We start from the raw sequence: 19,094 nt of genomic DNA, 5'->3' as shown, positions 1-19,094 counted from the left end.
CCCGGGGAGAGAGAAGTGTACACACAAGCTTCCCTTCCGTGGAAAGTTTCAGATCCTGTAACAAGACTAAGATTCTGTGAGCATAGCGCCGCCAGGGGCCCTACGGCAGATGTATGCACTGGAGCAGAACAATACTTCAAAGGAACTGGCGTATATGAGTTTATTTTGTAGCACGTGCAAATAATAGCAAGTGTCTCCTCTTCCTGTTTACAAGGCAGCCCTGAATCACATTCTCACAGTGGTGGGATGAAAGGTAGGTTAGTCACAGCTGTGCCGCTATTTGATGATTTAAAAATGAATGCCGGGGCCTTGGAGGCGTTTGTGATCTTCTCTTGGCTGTAATACCTTCACTATTCTAAACAGGTTTACTTGGAGTGTTACTAAGAGCCCAGGACCCTGCATTCACTATATCTGGTCTCCCATCGTACACAGAACATGCAATCGTTTTAGTAAATATAAACGGCTAAATACCTTTTTTCATCAGCAATAAATAACAGTGTTGTGACTTCTATCAGTGTCTGGACAAAGCTTGTAGGAGGAGTGCTCATCCTCCTCTGAATGTCCTATGGAGACTAAAGGACCCAGACCCTCTTTCTGGACAGTGCTGATTGGCCCTGTGCTGATCACATTGCACCCTCCCCCCCCAAAAAACCCTCTAACAATACACACCAAACCGAGCATGTGCAGAGTTACTCCAAGGCTCTGCTCTATCAGAAAATGGTTTGGGGACAGTAAAAAAAGGAGGGGAGGATCAGAAGAGACAGGATCAAACAGCCCTTTTACATAATGCAGAGGATCGACCCTTAGGTTCCACAGTGAGTATAACAAGAATGCTTTACTGCACAGGAGGAAACAGAAAATAGTGGCATACCATAGGCTCAAATTCTTAAAAAGTCATAGAATGGTCAGCAAGCCAGATGTCTGGTTTGGTGACCAATAAACTACTTTCAAGAATTACAGTCTATGGTATGCCTATGACCTGGAAATTTATAGATAGGCAACTCCTATCCTCATATTGATTAGTGGTTCCTAATTAATAATAACTACTGCAGTAGGGAACCAACACAAAAGATACTTCCAAATAACTGTTCTGCTTTATTATGACGCAATTGAAGGTTTTTATACACACGATTACGTAGGTATCACATTAATATTACAATTGTACTTTTATGGTAACAAGGGGCGTAACATAGGCGGGCTAATTCTAATCATGACTCGAAAGAATGCAAACATGTACTGAAACCATTATTAGTGCCATGTGCACAGTGAGGGTAGTGTGCAATACACACAAAATAAAATACAATTATATACAGAACTTACAAATTTCCTTTACACCACCATTTTCTGTTTCCTCCTAATGTATGCACAGAGGCGAGCCAAGGTGAGCACCCACAGCTGTCAACTGTTTCACTAAATTGCCTGAGAAGTGTACATCATGTGTCATGCTTTACTGCATATAAAGACTGTTTTTACTGTTGTGGGTTTGGGAACCCTTTAAAGCTGAAGTTTAAAGAGGGAGTCCACCTAAAACAAAATTATTAAAAGCCAGCAGCTACAAATACTGCAGCTGCTGACTTTTAATAAATAGACACTGACCTTTCCTGGAGTCCAGCGATGTCGGCAGCCGAAGCCAAGCAATCGCTCGGCTCTCGGCTGCTGCTGACACCATTCTCGGTGAGGGAATCAGGAAGTGAAGCGCTGCAGCCTCACTTCGTGGTTACCTATTGTGCATGAGAATGGTCCGCACTGTCTCTGGGACCCGTGTGAGTCCCAGCAGACAGAGCGGCGGGACAGGAAGAGGCACAGACTCCCGCGGGAGTCTATGCCCGGGAGTGGGTGCAAATACCTGTCTTAGACGTTGAGGAGAGGAGACGTTGCTGGATCTGGAGGCAGAGGAGCTCCCTATTGGGACCACGAAGTATATTAATATCTGGAAGGTACTATTAGGAGATGGAGAGCTGACCCACTAAAAAGGAGGATATCTTTTGATGGGACCCATCGAATATATACAAACGCCCCAATTTGTTTACTTTCTGGTAAGCGCATTTAATATACGGTGACGGGCACTTTATGCGCTTTTTGGATCGTGTTGAATCACTGTGGTGTCACAAACGCTTATCCGGACTCACTTATGAACTTTCCATGATTGGACTTTTGTTTATGATATTTTTACTTTATGCATTGCTGTGTTTTTTATGCACTTAAGGTGTTTTTTTATCGTTATAATCATTTAATGATAATTACTTACATATTTTGACACTATTTTTTGTTACTTATTTTAGTATAGGGTTGGCGCAGTTTTCCATTTCTGTATTTTATTTTTATTATATACCTTATATTTGAGCGAAGAAAATGATATAAATTGAATTTGGGTAAAGTGATGCATGATTGCACAATTGCCAGTTAAAGTAGCGCAGTGGCAAGTAGAAAAAAAAATGCCCTGGTCATGAAGGGAATAAAACTTTCTGGAGGTCAAGTGGTTTATATTTATAAAACTGAAGCATATCATGTCATTTCTGATGAAACAAAAATGAGCATAAAATCTGTGTCTGCCACCAGGTCAGTGCTGGTTACTGAACTAATTTGAACCCCGTGTGTGTTCTCTGTGGGTCATTCTTCTTTTCAAATCATATGAAGGATACATTGGATTGTGATGGGGAGATTGCACAATAGCTGTCTGGGAGGTGGCATGACTTGGACATTTGACTGAGGGATAGACGCTGGCTATGTCTGACCACAGGCTAATCTGTTTATCTTGGGCCAGCAGCTGTTCAGCCTCCTATCTCTTCCTGTCACCGCTGGTACTGCAGATGGTGTTTTCTATCGCGACCACGTATCAAAATACCCATTAGCTGCGGGCGGACTCGGAGCGTTATCACAAAGAGACAGCACTGACCAACGCTTCCTAGGTAGTGCCATCAGCAGCGATCACGGGAAAAAACTTAATCAGCACTGCGACTATTAAGGGGTGCATAAAATTGAAAGGTACACTCCAGGCAGGATTGAAAAAGTAACCCTTCAAGGGCATTTCCAATTTTGCAGCCCCACTGGAACACCCACCTTGTTACATGCCCCCATTCACATGGTACAGTTTAAAAACATATACCGTATTTATCTGCATATAACACGCACCCTTTCCCCCTTAAAATAGGGGGAAAATCCTGTGTGTGTGTGTTATGTGCCAATATAGGCTGCCACCATGGGGAAAGAGGGGACGAGTGCTGCTGAAATAGAGCCAGATCTCCTGTGTACTCGGCTCGGCATGCAGTCGCGCTCAGTCCCGCCCCCTGGACATCTACTAGCATTGATGTCCCGGCATTAGCCCGGAGTTATGTCCATCATAGGATCCAGGCTAAGGGGCAGGACTGGGTGCAACGCCGAGCACAGGATATCTGACTATTTCGGCATCGCTCATCCACTCCTTCCACTCGATGGCAGCCTATATTTCGGCAAGGCTGCAGATGGACACTGAGCAATGCTGCAGGTGGGCACACATCAGGCTGCAGGTGGGCACAGATGAAGCTGCACTGACGCTGCAGATGGGCACTAATCAGGCTGTATGGATGCTCATTGACCATTATTTTGCTTCAAAGTGGTTTCATTTAAAAAAAAAAAATGTTTTTTTCCCTGATAAATACGGTATTTAAATATTGCTTACCTTTTTATTTGCCGAAGAAACAGAATGTTAAGGAGGGGGCGGTAGAGTTATGTTTAATGCTGAGGGATGAACCGATATGTTGGATAAAAAATAAGGTTACCGGCGTGTTTCCAAAAAAAAAAAAGTGCCACTAATGGCACAGTGTCCCTCTGACTTTGGTGCAAAAATGCATCAAATAGGTTAAGGTATTGTAAGCACTTAGAGGGAGCAAACAGCATATGAGGACAATTCCACCTGAAAAAGTGGGTGCAAAGGGAAGGTTTTCGTGGCCTCAACGCACACATAGGACGCAAGGTCAGAAATGGCACTGGCAACATGCTGATCCTCCACCTTCAGAGTGCTGTGCACTGCATCAGTTTTAATTAAGGATTATTAGCAGTGGACAGTGGTGACACCTCAGGAAACTGTAGGGATTTAGGTGGTTCAGTGTCAGGCTGGTGGCTCAGAATCCACTCTATAGAAAGTACAGGGCGGCAACTCGATGGTTTCTCCATAGAAAATATTTGAGCATTCCAGCAATAACGTCATCTAAAAAAACTGATGCGTTTCGGCCTTGCTCAGTCTCAAACAAAACTATTATGCAGATCACAACCAGGACTCTTCAGATGCTATAAGAACATGACATGGACAAAGGGTACAACTTCAGAAATAGCAGAACCATGCCCAAAACAGTCTGGTAACACAGTGATTTATGAGGTTGCAATGGTGTATGACAAATACATTTAGATAAAGTATAGTTTGTGAACCCCAATATAATGTCTATGAAAGCAATCAATATTTTGTATCTCTAGAGCGGTTGTCTCCAAACTGCTGCATGGGGGCCAGATGAGGCCCTTTGCTTGCTTTTATCTGGCCTTAGGGAACTTTTACATCCACTGACACCAGCAATGGGGTATAATTCCCCCCCCCAGTGAAGGGTCACAATTTCTCCCAATGGCACCAGTGAAGGGTCACAATTTCTCCCAATGACACCAATAAAGGAGCACACTTTCTCCCAATGACACCAGTAGTGGGACACAATTTCTCTGAATGACACTAATGAAGGGGCACAATTTCTCCTAATGACACCAACGATGGGGCAATGTTTTGCCCCACTGACGTCAAGATCTTTTCTCCTTCCAATGGCCACAGTCTTGCTCTCCCAAATTCCAAAGGACACAAAACTGGCCCTTTGTTTAGAAAGTTTGGAGACCTCTGCTCCAGAGGAAGTGCCATTAAGATAAAAATGAAGGGGGGCTGTGGGGAAGTAGTGAAGAAGCTTCCTGACATTGCTATGATGCCCCAAAGAGAAGGACATTTCAGAAAGCTGCTAATGAACATGACAGGGACTCTTTAGAAAACGATCCTGTTGTTGAATTTTTCAGCACCTGTTCTAAATTCTTGTTTGTCAGACAAGCACAATAAAAACGGTTTGGTTTTGCGTGAGCTAGAACTGAATCCTTACCCTTAAATCAATGACTCTATTGTCCAGCCGGGTATCCTGGTTTACAGTAGCTCTTCCTTCCTAAAGTAGAAAAAAAAACAACAAAGAAAACATACACAAAAACATCAAGCAGAGAAACATAATACAGCGGAGAGTGTAGAGTCAATATTCTCAGCGAAGAGTTGCACCATCCTGCTGAGCAACTTACAAAACAAGCCAGAACCCATATGGAGGACTTATTAAATGGAGTTTAAAAATAGTTTCCCCAATGGAAGGTCCTAATGCAAGAATAAAATACTACAAATCATGTTTCTAAACAGTTGAAAAGGTTCTATACGCTGAATACAAATATAATCCTCATGTACAAAATGTGTCGGAAGAGAAAGTGCTGCATTACTTCCAGCAATCAATTTCCAAATGCCATTTTTCTTTCCCAGGAAGATCAAAATGTAAAAAGAAGAATTTAATTGGCATGAGTAACACAATAAGCATATACTATTACTATTAAATCCCAACTCCAGCCCAAACTCTATTCTAATATGTTGTGGAAAACATGAGGGAAGGGTTAGAACCTCTTTTAGGTTTTTTTTGTTTTTTTTGCTCAGATATATAGGGAAAAGGGTAACACACAAAATGAAGTCTGATAATCTTTCAACCCCTGCACGAGAACAAGAGAAGGGCATAATGTGCTAGTATGCATTGTAGCACAAAGTGGGCTTTACTAAGGCTTTAAAAGAGATGTATGCGTTTTTTTATTTATTTATTTTTATTTATTTTTTTAAGAATCACACCTACCTAGGTGCATGCAGCATCAGTCCCCCAACGCCCCTAACACTAAGAACTGAGTGAACAAACGTTACCAATCGCTCCCTGAGCAGAAGGCTGGTGACTGTCCATCGCCGCTGTCTGCTCTGTCCCCATCCCACACACCCCCCTGAGCGCACTGGAGAGCTGAGCTTTGGAAGGGAAGGGAGGAGCTGGCTCAGGTTCTCTGCAGCTCACCGAGAGGCTGAGCCGGGTACCATTTCAAGGCATGTGGGCGAATCCAGACTCCATTGTCGCAATCTTGCCTAAGCCTGGACTGGCTCTGTGACATCAGCCCGCTGTCTGCTGAAAATAGGTCACAGGAGTGCAGAACAAACTGCACTCCTGTAATCCACAAGAGTAGTACAGCCAAACGAGGTTTGGCCATACTTCTCCTTTAATGAACATTACCCATAAACTGTAACTCTCTTGCTGTGAAAAAAAAACATTCCTCACTCAGTGATCAATGTACATTGCAGGGATTTTAACAAGCTTTATTGCAGAGTCCTACCTTTTGTTATTCTGAACACATTGTTTGCCTGTGTTCATGTTCAGAGTGAATCTGTATGGGAGTGATTTTAGAATTATCAATCAGCTCCTGCACCTGCAGGGCTCCGAGGAGAAGTAGCAGTGTCTGCATCCTTTTAGGCATGATTTTCATATAGGAGTATCTCACCAAAAAATGCATTTTTGTTGCAGTGAATGCCCAATATCTGATTAGTATCTTAGCACGGACTTCTGGGAAAAATCAGTGAGCCAATCACACAAGCAGGAAATGACATATCTGAGAGGCGTTCTGTACACCATCTGTATGCAATGCATTTTGAGGGTTTTTCAGGGCTCTATATAAGGGCATAAAATGCAGGTTTGGTAGAAGATCCCGACTGCCATCTCCTGAGCAAAATGATTTAAAGAAAACCTGAAATCTGCTGCAGTTGTTGGTTTATCTCCTGTTTCAGGGACACGTTTCATCGTTTACTGTCCCATTGCCACAGGTACAAAAACTGAAAGTGAGTCTCCCCAATAGGGACAGCAGCAACAGTGTCCCTAAAGAGGCTCTAACCTTTCATAACTTGAACTCATTAAATAAAAAAATAAAAAAATCTAAAAAGGTGATGGTCTTATCTGTTCTGATAAATGAATGCCCACTGGCATAGCATTGTCATTGGCAGGCATATTTTACACAGACCTAGATCAGCAAAGAAACCTGAGAAACTTCAGCTATACCGTGCTTTGCAAAAGTATCCATCCCACCCTTTTTCCTTTTCCTGTTTTGTTGCATCACCACCTGGAATTAAAACAGATTTTGGGGCCTTTGAACCATTTAATGTGTACAACATGCCTACAAGTTTAAAGGTCCAAAAATTCTTTTTACTGGGACACAAACAATAATTAAGACACAAAAAAAAAGGAATCTTGAGTGTGCATAAGTATCCCCCCCCCCCCCACCCCCCAAAGAAACCCAGAGAATAATAATGTACTTTGTAGAGAGACCATTTGCTGCAGTTATCTGAGAGTTTCTCGGGCCATATCTCTATTAGCTTAGCAAATATAACGACTGGGAGTTTGCCCATTCTTCAAGGCAAAATCACTCCAGCGCCTTCAAGTTAGATGGGTCGCCTTGGTATCTAGGATTCTTCACATCATGCTACACATTCTCAAGTGGATTGAGGTCTGGGCTTTGACTAGGCCATTTCCTAACATTTACCTTTTTACCACTCCAGTATAGCTTTAGCAGTAAGTTTAGGGTCAGCGTCCTGCTGGAAGGTGAACCTTCCATCCCAGTCTTAAATCTCTGAAATTGGTTTTCTTCAAGATTTGCCCCGTATTTAGTACCATCCCTCTTCCCTTCTATCCTGATCAGTCTTCCAGCCGTGCCGATGAAAAGTCCCCATATAATGATGCTCCCACCACCATGCTTCACTGTGGAGGTGCTCTCAGGGTGATAGAAGTGTTGGGTTTGCCCCGCAGACAGCATTTACCATGATGGTCAGAAAGTTCAATCATAGTCTCATCTGACCAGAGAGAACCTTCTTACATTTTTTTGGGGGAGTCTGCTTCATGTTGTTTGGCGAATGCCAAATGGGTATTATTTTTTTTTCTTTAAGCAATAGCTTGTTTTCTAGCCACTCTTCCACAAAGCCCCACTCTGTGTAATGTATGGTAAGCCAGGCCATAGACAGTGCAAATTTCAACCTGCAACCAGGGATTGCAGGAAAGACATTTGCACTGTGCCCCCATCAACACAGACAGCGTTGACAGGGGAATCCCTCCTACCGAGCAATTGTCTTCTCCCGGCAGGGGGTGGGGTCAGAAGAAGCAGTCCCCCCTGGGAGAAGACTGATTATTACTAGGGGTTATAGCAGCTGCCTGCAATAATCGCAAGGGAATCCGGCAGGCTGGTTGTACCCAAGTTGCTCAATCAACTTGGCACATTCAGCCTGCCCACCAATGGTTTGAATCTTGCTATGGTCGGCCTTAAATTATTCCTAAGTTGATATTCCCATCCCATCCCACAAGACTAAAATTTTATTATTTGGCATCAAAACCAATCGATATGTCTGGCGGAAATCCAATACAGCTCACCATCCAAATAACACCATTCCTACAGTAAAGCATGGGAGGGGGTAATATCCGGTTATGGGGGTGTTTCTCTGCAGCAGGGACTGAAGCATTTGTCAGAATAGAAGGAAAAATGGATGGGGCAAAATACCATCATATTCTTGAGGAAAATCTGCTGCCCTCTGCCAGAGAGTTGTCAATGGGAAGAAGGTTTACCTTCCAACATGACAATGACCCAAAGCACACAGCAAAAATCACCACACAGTGGTTGAAGGAGAAAAGGGTGAATGTCCTTGCATGGCCTAGTCATAGCCCCAGACTTAAACCCCATTGGAAATCTGTGAAAAAGACAGCACTCTAAAAAAAGGTCACCGTTAAACTGAACTGAACTTGAGCAGTTCTGAGCAAAGAAGAGTGGGCAAATGGTGCAAAGTCTAGATGTCCAATATTCGTAGAGACATATCCCAACAGTATCCCTTTTTTCCAAATCAGTGACTGTTTTTGATTTTTTTTTCTGACATATTGGTGTTATATCTCACTTGGATGTTATAAGTTGCACTAGTAAATACAGCTGGATAAAACAAACTGTCTGTCTTCATTCTAGGCTGCAAAAGCAACAAAATGTGATTATATGAAACAGGGGAGATTTTATACCCACTGTATACGGACATCATGGGGTTTATTTGCTAAAACTGAAGAGTACAGAAGCTGGTGCAGCTCTGCATAGAAACCAGCTTGTTCAATTAAGCATTGATAAAAAAAAAAAAAAAAAAACCTTGAAGCGGATTGATTTCTTTGCAGAACTGCACCAGATTTTGCACTCTTAAGTTTTAGTAAATCAACCCTCCATATGACAGATAATGTGACATTTTGATTGCACACAGGTAGAACTTTTGGCTTGACCGCATCACATTTAAGCGTTTCAAAGCAAAGAAGGCGAGTACCTACTTGGGCACACTCAACATTATTATTATTTCAGGTACTTATACAGCGCCGTCAATTTATGCAGCACTTTACATATACATTGTACATTCACATCAGTCAAGCCTACAATGTAATGTCCCTAACTCACATTCATATACAGTACTGTATGTACTGTAGTGTGGGAGGAAACCGGAGTACCTGGAGGAAACCCGCACAGGGAGAACATGCAAACTCCAGGCAGGTAGTGTCGTGGTTGGCATTCAAACCAGTGAACCTTTTTACTGCTTGGCAAGAGTGCTAACCACTACACCACTGTTCTGCCCAATATTTCTTTTTTCACCTTCAAAGTTGTAGGCATGTTGTGTACATTACATGGTACAAAGCCCCCCCCCCCCCAAAAAAAAAAAAATGTTGACCCCTTTCACACTGGGGTGTTTTTCTGGACGTTTTAGCGTTAAAAAAAAGTGACTGTAAATCACTTGAAAGTAGCCTCATCTGCAATCCCAATGTGAAAGCCCAAGTGCTTTAAGAACCCTTTCACACTGTCAGCGCCCAAAAAACGCTCATAAAGCGCTGCTTAAACTAGTGGCGCTTTACCAGCATTTTTCGAGCGCTAGCGGAGCGCTTTTAACCCCTGCTAGTGGGCAAATAAAGGGTTAAAAGCACCCACAAAGTGCCGCTGCCAAAAGCAATTTGTAGGCGGCTTTGCAGACATTTCCCATTGACTTCAATGAGAAGGGGAGCTTTATTCACTGCTCCAAAAGCACTGCAAAGAAGCTGCTTGCAGGACTTTGACGCTCTGCCAGCACAGCGCCTCAGTGTGAAAGCACTCGGGCTTTCACATTGGAATTGCAGATGAGGCTTCTTTCAGACGCTTTACAGGAGCTTTTTTTTAACGCTAAAGCGCCCGAAAAATGCCCCAGTGTGAAGAGAGTCTTAATTCCAAGTGTAACAGAACAAAAAGGGGAAAAAAGCAAGTAGTGGAGTGAATATTTTGCAATGCTCTGTAGGCCTTAAACTTAAAAATTAATTGTGAAATTTCCATAAAATAATCTTCCAAAACCAGGTTGCACAATCCTGCTGTTTCAAAAGATGAGCCCAGGAGGAAGGATTGCTGCACAGGATCAGGTTGGTAAGGCAATGCGGTCAAATGAAATTTGGAGGAAATTTGCTTTGCAAAACATTCAACAGACATAGCCGAGGAATGTACCACTATGTTGTCAAACAGCCCTCTATGGTCCGAAGGGGAATGGCTGATGTCACAGGTTTTCCCTACAAGTGCAGAATTTAATCTGTGTTGGCACTGCATGTGGCAGAATCACTGCCTTGTCACTGTGCTGCCACCACTACAGCACCCACAGGAACTATTAGCCAGATCTGGGATTATGGGCAAGACATCACTGTATTAAAACTTGTCAACAAATGCTTCAAGTAGGAGCTGGGCCATTTTCTAGGTCCTAGTACAACTAAACTCCCTATAATTCAATATTTGCAAAGTAATGAATGCCAAGATTTATAGACACAAATAGGGGAATGCACCAGCAGTCTGCCAGGACCAGTTTAAAGGACAAGTTCACCTTTTAGAAAAAATAATAATAAATGCACATTTTTTGGTAGGTAAAAAAATATGCATTTATTATAATTTTTTCTTTTGGAGCCTGTAAAGCAGGGATATGCAATTAGTGGACCTCCGGCTGTTGCAAAACTACAAGTCCCATCATGCCTCTGCCTCTGGGTGTCATGCTTGTGGCTGTCAGTCTTGCTATGCCTCATGGGACTTGTAGTTCTGCAACAGCTGGAGGTCCGCTAATTACATATCCCTGCTGTAAAGAATAGCACCAGCGATCAGCAAATCCCTGGTCCATGCAGGTCTCCTTCAGATCTGTCAGTATATCTGTGTGCTTGTATATATCTCATACGGGCAGGGAGATACACTGACAGAAAAAAATCAATGAACTAACACAGTGCTCCACAATGCTGTTGTAGTTAATTGGAAACTACAAGCCAACAACCGCAAAGGATGTTGGGGCCTGTAATTAAGTTGCAGAGCCCCGCTCATTTTAAAAAGTGACAGCTAGTATGGGAAACTTCTCCCTGCACTGCTGCCACAGGGATTAGGGGGTGGTAGCAGGCAGCAGCTGCATCATTGGGCTCGTGTACACTACAGCTCCAAAAAAATAAAATAAATAAAAAGCTGCTTTTGTACAGGCGTGTTTCTGCCTGTAGGAGCATATGACTGAAAAAGCCATAGTGTGCATGGACACATTGGCTAACATAGAAGGGAACTTCTAGGCAGAAAAAAATAAGAGCTCAAAAGCCTGAAGGAGCCGCTTCTTTGCGCATGAGCCCTTACATGTTCCACCCTAAAAATGAGAGGAACATGTTACACGATCCCAAAGGTGAACTTATCCTTTAAAGCAGGGATATGCAATTAGCAGACCTCCAGCTGTTGCAGAACTACACGTACCATGAGGCATAGCAAGACTCTGACAGCCACAAGCATGACACCCAGAGGCAGAGGCATGATGGGACTTTTTTTTGCAACAGCTGGAGGTCCGCTAATTGCAGATCCCTGCTTTAAAGGATATGTAAAGGTTTCTTTAAAAAAAAAAAAAAAACAAAAAAAACACAAACATGTCATATTTACTCTGTGCAGTTGGTTTTGCACACAATGGCCCCAATCCTCCTCTTCTGGGGTCCCTCAGCGGCACTCCCAGCTCCTCCTTTTCTCAAGTAACCCATTGGAGCCGATCTCCCTCGGGGCACTTGTGCAGGCGCGCTCCCGTGTCCTGCTGCTGCGTCCATTGATACAGACAGCAGGACTCAGCCCCGTCCCCTGCGTCATTGGATTTGACTGAAAGCAGCGGGAGCCAATGGCTGTGCTGCTATCAATCTATCCAATCAGGGCCCGAGACACCGGCTGAAGCTGGTGTGTTCGTTCCAGTCACCAGAAAGACTGGGTTCAGGTAAGTAAAAGGGGGTGCTGCATCACAGGAGGATTTTCACCTTAAAGCGGGAGTCCGCCGTGTTTTTTTTTTTTTTTTTTTTTTAAAAGCCAGCAGCTACAAATACTGCAGCTGCTGACTTTTAAAATAATGACACTTACCCGCCCAGCGCACCCGCGATGTCGGCACCCAAAGCCGATCTCTCGATCGTCTCTCGGGTGCTGCCGCCGCCATCTTGGGTATGGGAATCAGGAAGTGAAGCCTTGCGGCTTCATTTCCCGGTTCCCTACTGCGCATGCGCGAGTCGCGCTGCGCAATAAGGATGGTCCCCGCTGTCTCTGGGATCCGTGTGTTTCCCAGCAGGCAGCGGGGGACCTTTGGAAGGGGGCGTAGATTCTGCGGAAAGGGGCGTAACCTTCTGCAGAATCTATGCCGGAAGTGGGTGCAGATACCTGTACTGTACAGGTACCTGCACCCCCCTCCCCCCTGAAAGGTGGCAATTGTGGCGCCGGAGGGGAAGAGGGTTCCAATGAGCGGAAGCTCCACTTTAGGGTGGACCTCCGCTTTAATGCAAAGAATGTATTAACGTGAAAAATATTGAGGCTTTACAACCCCTTTAAGGCTTTACATTCTTTTATTCGATTCCTGGGCCTTCGTACAATTTTATTAGTGACAGATCTGTGTAAACATAAACCAGCCTCCTAAATAGCTCTACTTGGTATAAAAATAGCCTCAGAGCAGATAAATGGGAAAGTAAAGCAGATTGAGAGGAGTGGGAGATCTGTATATACACATAAGTTGGATGTCTTGAGAGGAACAAAACGATTCTCTTTGTGGAAATATCAACGTAAACAGGAGATGCATAGACTATTAAGCTATGCATGGTAATGACTTCCCTTCACTGTGATGACGTGGATATGCTACATAACAGTCCGTCCCGGGGGGCTCATGACAGGTCACCATCCTTTGACTCAGAATTAGTAACATGTGCTGGGAAGATGCTTACCAAAATAATACAATACACACGCAACAATGATTTTACTATATCCTCTTTTACCAGAAGTCTGAAGGCACTTGAGATTAAGGCTGCCTTCACACCCCAACGTATCACTTTCAGGCGTTTATTTAGGGTGTATTTGCAGTGGTTTTGTACAGCCGTTTTGAGATCCAAAGGTCACCAATGTACAAAGCAGTAAAACGCCTGTAATCTGCCAAAAAAGAAGCTTGTGTACTTTTTTGAGCTTCAGGGGTTTTGTTTCAGGCGACGGAACGCTCAGATGTGAACAGGGGCTATTTAAATGAATGGGATTTTAGTTGTCGGGCGTTTTGGAACTTTTGAGATGAGCGTTTTACGAGCTGAAAACGTTCGGGTGTGAATGCAACCTACAAAAGATATGAATATATAAATATATATGCAGAAGAAAACAGAGCCTGGATAGAATAAAAAAATGTTAAGACAGTTAGGGCTCGTTCACACTAGCTTTGGTCCCTGAATAGCAATCCACAATCAGATCATTCTTCAAAAGAGCAGGCAATGTAGGGAGAGGGAGGAGAGAGAGATAATAGGGGGCAAGAGGGACAGAGAGTGGGGGGGGGGGGGGGCGGGACAGAGAGTGAGGGGGGAGGGACAAGAGGGACAGAGAGTGGGGGGGGGGGGGCGCAAGAGGGACAGAGAGTGGGGGGGGGGGCAAGAGGGACAGAGAGTGGGGGGGGCAAGAGGGACAGAGAGTGGGGGGGGGGGCAAGAGGGACAGAGAGTGGGGGGGGGGGGGCAAGAGGGACAGAGAGTGGGGGGGGCGCAAGAGGGACAGAGAGTGGGGGGGGGCGCAAGAGGGACAGAGAGTGGGGGGGGGCGCAAGAGGGACAGAGAGTGGGGGGGGGGGCGCAAGAGGGACAAAGAGTGGGGGGGGGGCGCAAGAGGGACAGAGAGTGGGGGGGGGGCGCAAGAGGGACAGAGAGTGGGGGGGGGCGCAAGAGGGACAGAGAGTGGGGGGGCGCAAGAGGGACAGAGAGTGGGGGGGCGGCGCAAGAGGGACAGAGAGTGGGGGGGCGGCGCAAGAGGGACAGAGAGTGGGGGGGGCGGCGCAAGAGGGACAGAGAGTGGGGGGGGCGGCGCAAGAGGGACAGAGAGTGGGGGGGCGGCGCAAGAGGGACAGAGAGTGGGGGGGGCGCAAGAGGGACAGAGAGTGGGGGGGGGGCGCAAGAGGGACAGAGAGTGGGGGGGCGGCGCAAGAGGGACAGAGAGTGGGGGGGGGGGCGGCGCAAGAGGGACAGAGAGTGGGGGGGGGGCGGCGCAAGAGGGACAGAGAGTGGGGGGGGGGCGCAAGAGGGACAGAGAGTGGGGGGGGCAAGAGGGACAGAGAGTGGGGGGGCAAGAGGGACAGAGAGTGGGGGGGGGGCGGCGCAAGAGGGACAGAGAGTGGGGGGGGGCGGCGCAAGAGGGACAGAGAGTGGGGGGGGGGGGGGGCGCAAGAGGGACAGAGAGTGGGGGGGCGGCGCAAGAGGGACAGAGAGTGGGGGGGCGGCGCAAGCGGGACAGAGAGTGGGGGGGCGGCGCAAGAGGGACAGAGAGTGGGGGGGCGGCGCAAGAGGGACAGAGAGTGGGGGGGGGGGGGGGCGCAAGAGGGACAGAGAGTGGGGGGGGGGGGCGCAAGAGGGACAGAGAGTGGGGGGGGGGCGCAAGAGGGACAGAGAGTGGGGGGGCGGCGCAAGAGGGACAGAGAGTGGGGGGGCGGCGCAAGAGGGACAGAGAGTGGGGGGGGGGGCGGCGCAAGAGGGACAGAGAGTGGGGGGGGGGCGGCGCAAGAGGGACAGAGAGTGGGGGGGGGGGCGCAAGAGGGACAGAGAGTGGGGGGGGGGGCGCAAGAGGGACAGAGAGTGGGGGGGCGCAAGAGGGACAGAGAGTGGGGGGCGCAAGAGGGACAGAGAGTGGGGGGGGGCGGCGCAAGAGGGACAGAGAGTGGGGGGGGGCGGCGCAAGAGGGACAGAGAGTGGGGGGGGGCGGCGCAAGAGGGACAGAGAGTGGGGGGGGGCGGCGCAAGAGGGACAGAGAGTGGGGGGGGGCAAGAGGGACAGAGAGTGGGGGGGGCAAGAGGGACAGAGAGTGGGGGGGGCAAGAGGGACAGAGAGTGGGGGGGGGCAAGAGGGACAGAGAGTTGGGGGGGGGGGCAAGAGGGACAGAGAGTTGGGGGGGGGGGCAAGAGGGACAGAGAGTTGGGGGGGGGCAAGAGGGACAGAGAGCTGGGGGGGGCCAAGAGGGACAGAGAGCTGGGGGGGGGGCCAAGAGGGACAGAGAGCTGGGGGGGGCCAAGAGGGACAGAGAGCTGGGGGGGGGCCAAGAGGGACAGACTGGGGGGGGGCCAAGAGGGACAGACTGGGGGGGGGCCAAGAGGGACAGACTGGGGGGGGGGGGCAAGAGGGACAGACTGGGGGGGGGCCAAGAGGGACAGACTGGGGGGGGCCAAGAGGGACAGACTGGGGGGGGGCCAAGAGGGACAGACTGGGGGGGGGGCCAAGAGGGACAGACTGGGGGGGGGGCCAAGAGGGACAGACTGGGGGGGGGGGCAAGAGGGACAGACTGGGGGGGGGGCCAAGAGGGACAGACTGGGGGGGGGGCCAAGAGGGACAGACTGGGGGGGGGCCAAGAGGGACAGACTGGGGGGGGGGCCAAGAGGGACAGACTGGGGGGGGGGGCCAAGAGGGACAGACTGGGGGGGGGGCCAAGAGGGACAGACTGGGGGGGGGGGCCAAGAGGGACAGACTGGGGGGGGGGGCCAAGAGGGACAGACTGGGGGGGGGGGCCAAGAGGGACAGACTGGGGGGGGGGCCAAGAGGGACAGACTGGGGGGGGGCCAAGAGGGACAGACTGGGGGGGGGCCCAAGAGGGACAGACTGGGGGGGGGGCCCAAGAGGGACAGACTGGGGGGGGGGCCCAAGAGGGACAGACTGGGGGGGGGGCCCAAGAGGGACAGACTGGGGGGGGGGCCCAAGAGGGACAGACTGGGGGGGGGGCCCAAGAGGGACAGACTGGGGGGGGGCCCAAGAGGGACAGACAGTGAGGGGGGGCCAAGAGGGACAGACAGTGAGGGGGGGCCAAGAGGGACAGACAGTGAGGGGGGGCCAAGAGGGACAGTGAGGGGGGGCCAAGAGGGACAGACAGTGAGGGGGGGCCAAGAGGGACAGACAGTGAGGGGGGGCCAAGAGGGACAGACAGTGAGGGGGGGCCAAGAGGGACAGACAGTGAGGGGGGGCCAAGAGGGACAGACAGTGAGGGGGGGCCAAGAGGGACAGACAGTGAGGGGGGGCCAAGAGGGACAGACAGTGAGGGGGGGCCAAGAGGGACAGACAGTGAGGGGGGGCCAAGAGGGACAGAGTGAGGGGGAGAAAGAGGAGAGGGCAGGGGGCAAGAGAGAGAAAGAAAGAGCAAAAGGGAAAAAGGAAGGGAGAAAGATAAAGGAGAAAAGCAGCAGTCTCTCTGCAGGGGGCACGCAGAACACAGAAGAGAGAGAGAGAGAGCGCAAGCAAGCAAAAAGGAGGGGAGAAAGGTAATTGCACAAGATAAAAAAAAGACAGAAAGAGGGAAAGAGGGGGTAAGAGGCTATGCAAAAAGAAATATGAGAGCAAGAGAGTAAGAGGGAATAGAAAATAGGAGTATGAAAAAAAAAAAGAGGAAGAGAGTTATATAGTGCAGTGTAAAGATAAAGACACATGGATGGACAGACAGACACAGATAATCAGCTGTGGTTGACTCGTCTATAATATCAGTATACAAGAAAAATCATGCCTCTGGCACATGGCTTGCTGGGAACAGAGCAGCGCGTCACACCAAATCTGGAGCAAGAATACCCGTCATCAGAGGAATATCCAGGCTGCCATTGCTCTGACCACTTTGAGAATACATGTGTAATCCGGCCGTCATGCTGCTCCTCTGCCAGCATTACCCCAGAATAAATATCCAGTGCAGAAGTTTAATGTATTTGCTTTTCTGTGATCAGTGACTCAATACTGCAGCCAGAGATCAGCATTGCAATCAGGCAACTAAAATTTGCAGGAGGCTCAGCAATGGCTGCCTATGTATTCCTCTTATAACAGGTCTCCAAAGAGGCCAGGCATGAAGCACCACTATGGCAGCTAGGGGCTGGGGAAAGGACAAGACTGAAATGCGATCTGGAACGGTATTGCCGTTTCTGTAGAAAGTCTCGATTTAAAGACTCCAATCTCTAGTAGTGTCTATACTGAGGGATATTTATCAATTAGCAACAAAGGTGCAAAGCAGGCTACAACACAGAGAGAGAGAAATTTGCAACCCGTTAATCTAAATCCCTAGGCAACCAACTGCGACAGATTTATTAGTGAAGATGATGCAGATTTTCACTCTAAATGTATAACTAAGTGGTCGGGGTTCATACCGTCGCAGTGCGACTTTAGGGCTGCCAAAGTAATAAATCTGTTGCAGTGTGTCCTGAAATAAACCAGACCCCTCTCACCTCTTCCCCCTCTCCTTCAGGCCGAATGGCATCATCCAGTTGCAGGGGCAGGCGTGGTTCAGCTGCGCTGATCACATAGATCTGGAAATTAGACAAATATAACTTCATCAGAAACAGAGAATTGCTGTGGAACACAGATGTTTGCCAACACCTGGCCCTAAATGCAACCAACACACTACAGTGCAGGGCAATATCACACAGTAAAGACATGTAGCTCCTTCAGAGAGCATTTTTTTTTGTAAACCGAAGCTCTTGCCAACATTTTTTTAATTTTCAAGGTGGGGAATCCAAATGTGATTATTCCATCATAGACATCCAATGCATTGCAGAGCCCAACCTTCATCAGGGCTTATAATGACATATGAAGAGGGGGCAGAAAGGGAATGTTTCCAAGATAAAGTATTCCTAAAGCATGCCAAAGATTGGTCAGTTTTTTTTTTTCATTCAACCAGCACTAAAAAGCTGGCGATTCCCCCATTCAAGGTGGATAATTGGGGGGATCACTCTCGCTGAGCTATTGTGTGGCAACAGAGGGGAGACTTCCCCACTTTTAGAATACACTGATTAGGACTGCCGGCTAGAGTCAGCAGTGCTGATCAAGCAGAATTTATCATCTGACACGTTTGTACAACCGGAGTGCCCATACATTTGATTGAAATTCATCTTGCTAGATTGAATCTTGATCCATGTATGGCCGGCTTAATGGGAAGACATCAGCAGCTAGTAGTCACACAAGAGAGCTGCACTTACTTTCCCAACATGGAGCTCCACGTCTTGCTGAGTGCAGCTCTCAATCTTCTGGTCAACTTTCCGCACAACTCCCTCCACATCCACAATACTTTCCTTAGTGATGCTGTAAAACAAGGACATGACAATCAATATCCCGAAAAGATAGAAAGAACTGACAAAAAAAAAAAAAAAAACAAACACAAACCCACCCATTTGTAGCATTCCTGTGTGGTTCGATTTGAGCCTATTCATTTGGTATGGCTCAAATCGCATCATTCCATCCGCATGAAAATAGTGCAGGAATTCATACCCATGCAATCAGATTCTAGTAAACGCATCTGTGTTCTGCAAAATGCGATCTGCTTTTGGGGCGTCAATAACTTTTGACACCTGCAACAGATGTCAAGAACACAGTGTGATTGCTATGTGGTGTGATGCATCTGTGTGAACTGAGACTTCAAGTGATTGTAAACAATCACCTTGTAAAACAACCCATGAAAAGCAAAACATTTTTGTATAGATACAAAAAAAAAAAAATTGCAAATACCTTTTTTTTTTTTATAA

General features: G+C 47.6%; 1 protein-coding gene across 1 annotated transcript in view; it reads right to left on the bottom strand.

Moving 5' to 3' along the window:
• The window catches only part of DARS1 (aspartyl-tRNA synthetase 1), a 177,075-nt gene that overhangs the window by 45,572 nt on the left and 112,409 nt on the right, over positions 1-19,094 (bottom strand). Inside the window, exons 7-9 of the mRNA XM_077447770.1 lie at positions 18,552-18,654; positions 17,802-17,882; positions 5,103-5,162 (exon numbers count right to left, since the gene is read on the bottom strand). Coding sequence (XP_077303896.1) covers positions 5,103-5,162; positions 17,802-17,882; positions 18,552-18,654 — 244 coding nt within the window. The remainder of the gene's footprint in view (positions 1-5,102; positions 5,163-17,801; positions 17,883-18,551; positions 18,655-19,094) is intronic.

The sequence above is a fragment of the Lithobates pipiens genome, unplaced genomic scaffold, assembly GCF_037356315.1.
Source record: "Lithobates pipiens isolate NorthernLeopardFrog02 unplaced genomic scaffold, aLitPip1_a1.2 Scaffold_22, whole genome shotgun sequence".
In the NCBI taxonomy this organism is placed as follows: Eukaryota; Metazoa; Chordata; class Amphibia; order Anura; family Ranidae; genus Lithobates; species Lithobates pipiens.
This window is presented reverse-complemented; position numbering and strand designations above follow the sequence as displayed.